Source organism: Raphanus sativus, unplaced genomic scaffold (genome assembly GCF_000801105.2).
Source record: "Raphanus sativus cultivar WK10039 unplaced genomic scaffold, ASM80110v3 Scaffold3871, whole genome shotgun sequence".
NCBI classification, from domain to species: domain Eukaryota; kingdom Viridiplantae; phylum Streptophyta; class Magnoliopsida; order Brassicales; family Brassicaceae; genus Raphanus; species Raphanus sativus.
This window is the reverse complement of record NW_026619175.1, coordinates 1-9,446: the sequence shown is the minus strand read 5'-3', so window position 1 is coordinate 9,446 and position 9,446 is coordinate 1. Positions and strand designations below refer to the sequence as shown.

Genomic DNA, 9,446 nt, shown 5'->3' with positions numbered 1-9,446 from the left:
GCGCCGTTCAACAGATCATGAAGCCATGGCAAACATGAAGACTGAGTTTATGGCTTTATGGGATGGGTTCTCTACTGATCGTAAGTTTAAATCCTTCACCTTTCTGCCTACTATTTTTAACATGCAGACTAGATCAATTTTTAAATGGGTATAACGGTTGCTTTGTAGCGAATGCGAGGGTTATGGTCCTTGCTGCAACTAACAGACCATCAGAGCTCGATGAAGCGATATTGAGGCGTCTTCCTCAAGCATTTGAGATTGGAATGCCTGATCGCAAGGAGAGAGCAGAGATACTGAAAGTGACACTGAAAGGAGAGAGGGTGGAACCGGATATTGACTATGACCACGTAGCTCGTTTATGTGAAGGCTACACCGGATCAGACATCTTCGAGCTCTGCAAGAAAGCGGCTTACTTCCCTATCAGAGAGATCCTAGAGGAAGAGAGAAAAGGGAGACCATGTCCTGTAAGTTTTTCATAAGAAGAATGTTCAATGTGCTGTTGCATCACACCAGATAAGTATTTGATGTTTGTGTTCTTTGTCAGGTACCTAGGCCGTTGTCACAGCTGGATTTGGAGAAAGTACTTGCAACGTCGAAGAAGACGCAAGTTGCAGCAGGGGAGTACTGTGGGTTGAGAGGGTCAAAGGAACCAGATGAAGTGGAAGCAGCTATAAGTGGAATCTCGAAGCTACTGGTCTCTCAGTTCATTAACCTTCAGGCAGGCTCTCAGGACTCACGGAACCGGGATCACGAAGAAGATAACTGATGAAACTCCGGATCATTTTTCTTTTATCATAAACGTTCTGGTTTCATCTGAAAGTTTAGAGCTTTTGCCACAGTATTCACTCTGTTCTGTAATAATTTTGTTATAGGATATGATATAACTTGCTTTTTTGTCATATTTTCACTAAGAGGCTTTGATCTTATATTATATGCTTCTACTAAATAACATTTTGCGAGTTGTATAAATGTCGCCTCTTTATTCGCTTCTCGTGATCATTAATGGATGCTTGATCAAATTGTGAACTGGTTAATCAGAAAGTAAGACTCTTTAAGCCTAAAGATCTCAGCTTTGAGCATCTGCGCTTGTGATTGTCATCAACTTAAAGTTCTTTTTTTTTTATATATTTCTCTCTCTATTCCCAATTTTCGTGCCTTTGGTTCTGTCGATCTTCTCCACTGTCAGATCGGGTACGTGTTCTTGCGGTCGGGTCTTGGTTGATCTGAACGACTTTGATTTATATAGAATCGAGTCGTGTTCTAATCACTGAAGCATTTCACCTCATTCAGAAGTTTCTCAGCTTTCACTCGATTATTGTTTTGTTTAGCTGATGAATCGTTAAATCAAGCCTTACCATTTTAACCGCATGCATTGGGTGTATTGTAATAGTGAGTGCCGCTGATTTGTGTTCCTCTTTGAACAGGTTTATTGTGATTGAGATCTCTTAAGTCTTGTGATCATGGTAAGTTGCTCTTTACTATGGAATTTGCCTTCTTTGCTTGGTGTTGCTGCTGCGTCTGAAACACACTTTGCATAGTTTAAATTCTTATAACTTTTTTTTGGGGTTTTAATTGTCTCAGAATTATCTTCTTGGAGCATTCAAACCCGCCTGCAATGTTTCAATCACTTTTTCTGATGGCAAAAATCGTAAACAGGTAAAGATATTTTGCTGGTTCCCTCTCAACAAGTGTTCAAACTGAATATAATATTAGCCTGGATCTCACTCGCATTCAGTAGCTTGTCGAATCATGTTTCGGATGTTCTTAATTCACCTCTTTGTTCTTCCATTGGTTTCACTAGGTACCCATGAAGAAAGAAAATGGTCAAACAGCTTTGGTCCCACTTTTCCAGAGTCAGGAAACTCTTTCCGGGAAGGTACTTGTTGTCCTCCTGCTCTAAGATGAATCTTTAGCTGTTTGTAGTTATGAGCTTGTTGACGCTTTAAGTTATTTTGTCCTTCACATATCTTTTATTAGGTTTGCATTGAACCATATCAAGGGAAAAAGGTGGAGCATAATGGTGTCAAAGTTGAGCTTCTTGGTCAAATAGGTGTGTGCACTTGCCAATGACCTCTAGATCTACCCACCAAAAGAGTCCTTTAAAAGATTAGTTGCCTGGTTTCTAACTTGTTGATGGCATATTTGTGTTCCCGACAGAAATGTACTTTGACAGAGGAAACTTCTATGACTTCACTTCCTTGGGTGAGTAAAACTTTGGATTTCGTTTTCCTTCCAAGTACTAGTTTATGAGGACTTCAAATCATATTAGATGATCCATTTGTATATTGTGATTCTGTTTTTGCTTGTTCCAGTTCGTGAATTGGATGTCCCTGGAGATATATACGAGAGAAAGACATACCCTTTTGAATTTCCAACTGTCGAGATGCCATATGATACATACAATGGTGTCAATGTGCGGCTAAGGTATGTCATATGTTTCAATTTTCCACTGTTCCTTGATTTTACAAGTTTCTGCTACTTTCTTTGTTTCTTCAGATATGTCCTCAAAGTTACCGTCACTCGTGGCTACTCTGGAAGCATCGTGGAGTACCAGGAATTCATGGTACTTTTTCTTCCTTTTCTTTGGCTGCGTGTCATTGTTTCGAAAACAACTAAATTTGTGTAATGACATGATGATTCAACTAATATCACTAGATATATGTTTGTTGTGTCATTGTCGATTTTGTTTGAAATAGGTTCGGAACTATGCTCCACCTCCTCCAATTAATAACAGCATCAAGGTGATTTCTGATAGGTTCCTACTTTATAAGAATAGAGACAGGAACTATGACTCGTTTCCAACAAAAATAGAAACTACAATCACTCTTAGTGTTTAGCACCATTTTGAGGCTTAATTTCATTGGATCTATCACCTTATTTGTACAGATGGAAGTTGGGATAGAGGATTGCCTGCACATTGAGTTTGAGTACAACAAAAGCAAGTATCACCTAAAAGATGTCATCCTTGGCAAAATATACTTTCTTCTTGTGAGGATCAAGATGAAGAATATGGATCTTGAGATACGGAGGCGGGAATCAACAGGTGCTGGTGCTAATACTCATGTCGAGACAGAAACACTTGCCAAATTTGAGTTGATGGATGGAACCCCAGTTAGAGGTAATATAATATATGTACAATGTTTTTCAGTGATTTGCTTCTAAGAAACTTGAATGACTGATGAGTGAGTGAGGATTTTGCAGGTGAGTCAATACCTGTAAGACTGTTTCTTGCCCCGTACGATCTTACACCAACGCATCGCAACATTAACAACAAATTCAGCGTCAAGTATTATCTGAATCTTGTACTGGTTGATGAAGAGGATCGCAGATACTTCAAGCAGCAAGAAATCACGTTGTACAGGTTGAAGGCAGACACATCATCTGTTTGAGTCTTGTGTAAAGCCTTTTAGACTTTTGTGTACTCAGATTTTAGCTAAAGACTTTGTTATTTGGGTTTGGAAGTTAGAATGAATAGTTTGGTCATTGATCGAAGTTGTCTGGATTCTGGTTTGCTTTTCATTGGTAAATGTCTGAAGTTTTACAAACTTAAAAACACATTCTGGAAAAGCCAAACCTTCTAAATGCCACTACCTGAATTCGACAGAGATACAAAACTGGATATAAGACCTGAGAGGAGAAGTTAGTCTTCTTCAGATTCAATAGGAAGGCCTTCCTTGCTCCATGTGTAGATTCCACCTTCAAGGTGAAATACGTTCTTATAGCCGTTCAGGACCAGAACATAAGCAGCTATGAGAGACCTGCAGGAACACTAATCATATGAGCATTGAAACAAACCACACAAAGAGTTGCAAGAACTTTTGAAACTACCTGGATTGTTGGCCTTCAGGGAGGTTCTGAGTCGGCTTCATAGTCCCTGCGGATGAACAAGCTACTATTATCTTTGCCTCTTTGTCAAGTTTAGCCTCTACACCTGCAACGTTGCAGCAAAGACAAAACATTCAGCTGCTGGGATACATACAATGTGGAAACAGTTCAAAAGCTTTTTGATCTGATCTCAGTTGCATACTTTTGATAAACTCTGGATTCTCTTCTGTGCCAGAGAAGATACCGAAGAATGCAAATCCAAGACGACGAGCTATGTCCCATGGCGTCCATTCTCGTATCAGTCTGTACATCTCCACATTGATAGCTCCCGGAGGATGACCCTTCAAAACCATACACACATGAACTCACCATTAAGTAAAAGGTACAAAGAGATCATCACATTAGAGAGCTGTAGAAATGCTCACCTCCTTGTACTCAGCTTCTGGTCTAACATCGAGAATCACAAAGTTGTTCTCTTTCTGTAACCGCAGAGCTTCCTTCACGTCCACACTTCTCACCTAACAACCAAAGAGGTCAAATAGAAATCTTATCTTTTGAACTGTTGATCAGAGATAGCATGATGCATACCCTTTTCTCCAGTAGAAGCTCTCTCTTCTGTCTCCAATCGACTTCAGCTAATCCCTCCAAGAGACACAACACCAGCAAAAAACAAGGGGGTTAATAATCTAACGTAACTTTCACATTTCAGTATAATATCATTTACACGAACGAGTGTTTGTGTACCTGCTGGTTTGTCAGGTTTCGTTGCAGCGCTTCGAATAGTCAGAAACGATGATGAAGAAGAAGAAGAAGAAGCAGGGGATCTAACTCCAGCTGAGAACAGAGTGTTTCCGGCGAGTTTGACACGTAAAGCTTGCGACGAAGATGGATAGCTTGAGCTGCGATAAGGGGTGGCAATAGAAGTAAGTGAAGCCATCTTCTTCTGAGATATTTTTTTGCTGGAAAATGAGAGAATTTAAATGCAGGATGATGGAAAGACAGAAAGAGACAGAGAGAGAGAGATGAGTATTGCGGTTTCTTTTATTCTCAGTTTAAGAAAAGAATCTGAACATGTGGTGCTTGTTGTCTCTTCTTGATTTTCATCTTCCATTCTATCTTTTGAAAATCTAATGATAGATAATCTTCTCTTATCTTCTTCTTTAGTTAAAAGATTGCGCCATGCTAGAGTTTTTGATTGGACCGGTTCGATTTGGTTAGTCTGGTTTTCAGTTTTCATTGGTTCGGTTCGATTTGTTTTTTTGTCAACGGTTCTATTTGGTTAACCTGGTCTTTTATTTATTTCATTTTCATAACTTTTAAAGAAAACTATAAATTAAGGAAACATATTTTTTTTCGTTTTCTACTGGTTTAATTAATAATTCAAATTTATGAGATTTGGAATCTAGAATTTTAGAAAAGACAAAATTACACAGATATATACAAAAGACTTACAAAATTTTTTAGCATAATATAAATATTAAGGTGGGAGTTCGGGTACCCGTTCGGGTTCGGATCGGGTATTTCGGATTTTCGGGTATTTCGATATAGGAATGTAATATCCGTTTGGGTATTTCTTTACTTCGGGTCGGGTTCGGGTATTTCGGGTCGGGTTTTCGGATATTTAGATTTTGGAAAAAATATTAAATTTTTCATTTCTCAAGTTTTTTTGTATTTAAAAAATATAAACTTCACTTAACTGATTTTTTATTTTCTAATAATTGAATGATTAATAAATTTGAAGATAACATTTTACAAATAAAAGATAATAAATTGATTATTATTTTTAAATTTTGGATGTAACTTTTGTTAATGCATGAAATAAAAATCTTGACATGCATTTTAAGTGAGTAAAAATTCACATTTTTTCCAATTATATGCAAATTATCTAATTTTAAACTATGTGCATAATAAAAACAAACATTTTGAATAAAATTAAAGAAGTAAACTAGCAATATAGACTTAAGTATACATATGTTCGGTTATCTTCGGATATCCATTCGGGTTCGGGTATTACCCGTTCGGATTCGGATATCCAATCTCTCCTAATTCAATATCCGTTCGGGTATTTTGCTACTTCGGTTCGGTTTCGGTTCGGGTTTTTTCGGTCGGGTCCGGGTACGGGTTCGGGTATCGGATAAAATGCCCACCCCTAAATAATTACAAGCAAATATGGTTTTTATAAAACGTCCGAAGATGGTATAGTTAGATTTGAATCTTTATAAGACAAGTAAACTATGTTATCATTTGTATTATTTTTTATAATTGCTATTATACAATATACAAAAGGTTTTGTGAAATTTTTATTAATGGTTTGTTTACTAAGATTTTAGGTAACTACAAATCACATCAATAGTATCTTTTAATAGTAGTTAAATTAGGTAAAATGTCGTTTTGTTCAACCAGAAACTAGTACATTATAACATTACTACATGTATGACATGTTTCATCACATGAGTACATGAATATTTTTAACAAAGACATTTTGTCCTAATATGTTAGGTCGAACACTCTTTAACCTAATCCAAAGTGCATATATTTTAAAATTAAGACTTTGAAGAAAGTAAATAAACAACTATTTTTACCAAACGAAAAAAAAAAGCAAACGAACAAATGGAAATGGTCAGATTCAGTATACAATACAGGGGCCAGTGGATTAAAACCAAATCACTAGTTGGAAATTTCTGATACATGTCACATGTGCTTTCCCACTTCCACTAATGACTCTCACTGTTCTATGGAAAATGCCACTAGCGTTTAGTAGAACTTTGATCATGGATCGGCCCCACTCCTAAACCCGACCGACACTAGTATCCTCAGTGTTCTCATTCCACCGACACTCTGCTCACCGTTGATCACTCCAAACCATCGTTGAGATCACGACACGTACATCTTCTCTTATCCTCATTACGGTGAAACGGCGTCCTCTCACGCAGCTCCGAATCGTAAACATTACGACTTTTGAGTGTTTATTATAAATCAAAGGGTACAAACTCCACGTGGAGCCCAAAGACAGTGGCATTTACGCGTCACTGAGAGAGTATATAGATTAGTATAAAACGATCTGAATCTCAAAGAAGCAGTGTTATCACTTTTCCATCGACAAAATATCTTGATTTTCTCTGGATCTAAACGACAATGGAGGTGTTCTACTACGTGGTGTTCGGGGTCCTAGGCATGGTGGTGGCGGCCTTGGAGCTAAGCAAGAACAATAAGGATCGGATCAACACTTCTTCAGCTTTCACTTCTTTCAAGAACAATTATCTCGTTGTTTACTCGCTCATGATGGGTACGATCCCTCCTCAATTTTTCTCTCTCTCTATTTACCTGATCAGGTCTAGTTTATGCAAATGTTCGATCTGATCTGGTTAAAGTAATGTGTTTGGTCGGGAGATTCAGATCCGTGTTTGTTAGTTTTTTTTTCTGGTGTTTACTTGCAAAGTATTGTCCTTTTAGGAAGAGTTGTATAGATCACATTGGAGCTTTATGATTTTGAATTGCTTCACTTTGATTGGTAGAGAAAGTAACAAAGAGTTAAGATCTGTTAACAATAGTGTTACTTTACTGTTATGAGTTAAAGAGATTGGTTGCTAAAACTAAAGTTACTAACTTTATAGAAAGTTTTTTGGTATTTGTCTAAACTCAATGATCCAACCAGAGTTTGCTGACTCTTTGTTTTTGTTCTTTGTGTGAATGGCAGCGGGTGACTGGTTGCAGGGGCCATATGTGTACTATCTTTACAGTACTTATGGGTTCAGCAAAGGGGACATTGGTCAGCTTTTCATTGCTGGTTTTGGTTCCTCTATGCTCTTCGGTACCATCGTTGGATCTCTTGCCGACAAGCAGTGAGTTTTCTTTCTCTCTTTGATGCTTTTTTATTAAAATCCCAATAACTCTCTTTTAGTAATTGCGTAATGGTGTGATCTGTGTCAGGGGTCGTAAGAGGGCGTGTGTTACTTACTGTATTACCTACATATTGAGCTGTATCACCAAGCATTCTCCTCAATACAAGGTTTTGATGGTTGGCCGTGTGTTGGGAGGCATTGCTACTTCCCTTCTCTTTTCATCTTTTGAATCTTGGCTAGTTGCTGAGCACAATAAGGTAAAGTGTTGAGTTAAGTGTTTATCCTAATAAATATGCAACCTTTTATAGATTAAAGATAGTGTTTTGCTCTTTTGTGATGTATTCAGAGGGGCTTTGAGCAGCAATGGCTGTCTATAACTTTCTCAAAGGCTGTGTTTTTTGGAAATGGTCTTGTTGCAATCATCGCTGGATTGTTTGGGAACTTGCTAGTGCATTCTTTCTCTCTTGGACCTGTTGCTCCATTTGACGCCGCTGCTTGCTTTCTTGCCATTGGAATGGCTGTCATTTTATCTTCCTGGTCAGAAAACTATGGAGATCCTTCTGATAACAAGGACTTGATTACTCAGTTTAGAGGCGCTGCAGTCGCCATTGCATCTGGTAAGTTCAAATTCCTTTTGCTTCTCTCTATCTATTGCTGTTGCCTCTTGAGTCTTGAAGAATGTTTTGTATCTTTGATCAGATGAAAAGATTGCACTGTTGGGTGCCATCCAGTCGCTCTTCGAGGGATCTATGTATACTTTTGTGTTCCTGTGGACTCCTGCTCTAAGCCCCAACGATGAGGAGATTCCCCATGGTTTCATTTTTGCAACGTTTATGCTCGCTTCTATGCTCGGTAGTTCCCTTGCTTCTCGTCTATTGTCTCGTTCATCTCCCAAAGTAGAGAGCTACATGCAGATCGTCTTCCTAGTCTCTGCAGCCTCACTATTGCTTCCAATTATAATGGCTGTAAGTGTCTTAAAAGAAGTTCTTCTTTGCTTCTTGTTATATACTGTGACTCATTGTTTGCAATTGTATGTGTGTGACTCAGTCATTGGTAGCACCTTCCAAGGTAAAAGGTGGAGGAATTTCTTTCTCTGGTTGCTTTCAGCTTCTTGGGTTCTGTGTCTTTGAGGCGTGTGTAGGACTGTTTTGGCCATCCATAATGAAAATGAGATCTCAATACATCCCTGAGGAAGCCAGAAGCACAATTATGAACTTTTTCCGGATTCCTCTGAACATCTTTGTCTGTGTTGTCTTGTACAATGTAAGTCTCCTTCCTCTAGACTTCCTTTTCTGTGTTACATAGTAGCTGTGTCTTGGTACTGACTAGTTTTTATGTGCTCTGAAGGTGAATGCCTTCCCTATGACTGTCATGTTTGGAATGTGCTCCGTATTCCTCTTTATTGCAAGTCTCCTGCAAAGAAGGCTCATGATGATTGATGACAAGCCAAGTATGTTGTCTCTATGTTGATTGAGTTACCTACTTGCTCTTGCAATCTTTCCACTTACAGTCAGTTAAACTCTCTATGATTTTGCAGAGACAAATGATTGGACACCCCTTAATGAAAGAAACACAGAAGATGATCCTCTCAACATTTGATGAAATAATCTATATAGCAAGCACATTCTGGATTCAGTAATGGAGACAGAGAGAAGAAGAAGACTTTTAAGGTTACATAAGGTAATATAGCATGCAACAATGCGAACAGAAAGATCATACCAGTAAAAGATTTGATGTAGTAATTCCATTATTTTGTTTTCTTGGCTATTATTTATTATC

General features: G+C 38.1%; 4 protein-coding genes across 5 annotated transcripts; 3 read left to right on the top strand and 1 right to left on the bottom strand.

Moving 5' to 3' along the window:
- The first annotated feature begins 6 nt into the window (after positions 1-6).
- On the top strand, positions 7-986 carry LOC130506987 (uncharacterized). The gene is made up of 3 exons (XM_057001691.1): positions 7-80; positions 169-464; positions 545-986. Exons 1-3 carry the CDS (start codon positions 26-28, stop codon positions 764-766), a joined length of 573 nt encoding a protein of 190 aa, XP_056857671.1. The 5' UTR covers positions 7-25; the 3' UTR covers positions 767-986.
- On the top strand, positions 941-3,567 carry LOC130506986 (vacuolar protein sorting-associated protein 26B). 2 transcript variants are annotated; one of them, XM_057001689.1, is made up of 11 exons: positions 941-1,041; positions 1,425-1,463; positions 1,582-1,656; positions 1,802-1,876; positions 1,978-2,050; positions 2,158-2,202; positions 2,313-2,424; positions 2,497-2,563; positions 2,697-2,741; positions 2,887-3,118; positions 3,202-3,567. In XM_057001689.1, the coding sequence occupies exons 2-11, from the start codon at positions 1,461-1,463 to the stop codon at positions 3,387-3,389; spliced, it is 915 nt and encodes a 304-aa protein (XP_056857669.1). In that variant the 5' UTR covers positions 941-1,041; positions 1,425-1,460; the 3' UTR covers positions 3,390-3,567. The 2 variants fall into 2 exon arrangements, with proteins under 2 accessions (XP_056857669.1, XP_056857668.1); XM_057001688.1 differs by lacking the exon at positions 941-1,041 and adding an exon at positions 1,048-1,191.
- Positions 3,484-4,915, bottom strand: LOC130494789 (rhodanese-like domain-containing protein 14, chloroplastic). The gene is made up of 6 exons (XM_057001690.1): positions 4,570-4,915; positions 4,414-4,460; positions 4,251-4,343; positions 4,028-4,166; positions 3,829-3,931; positions 3,484-3,758 (listed from the first exon to the last, which is right to left on the bottom strand). The coding sequence occupies exons 1-6, from the start codon at positions 4,760-4,762 to the stop codon at positions 3,641-3,643; spliced, it is 693 nt and encodes a 230-aa protein (XP_056857670.1). The 5' UTR covers positions 4,763-4,915; the 3' UTR covers positions 3,484-3,640.
- A 1,920-nt stretch (positions 4,916-6,835) lies between these two features.
- On the top strand, positions 6,836-9,434 carry LOC130506988 (uncharacterized). Its single transcript, XM_057001692.1, has 8 exons — positions 6,836-7,111; positions 7,523-7,667; positions 7,756-7,924; positions 8,014-8,284; positions 8,367-8,632; positions 8,715-8,930; positions 9,015-9,117; positions 9,205-9,434. The coding sequence occupies exons 1-8, from the start codon at positions 6,961-6,963 to the stop codon at positions 9,264-9,266; spliced, it is 1,383 nt and encodes a 460-aa protein (XP_056857672.1). The 5' UTR covers positions 6,836-6,960; the 3' UTR covers positions 9,267-9,434.
- Positions 9,435-9,446: the final 12 nt, after the last annotated feature.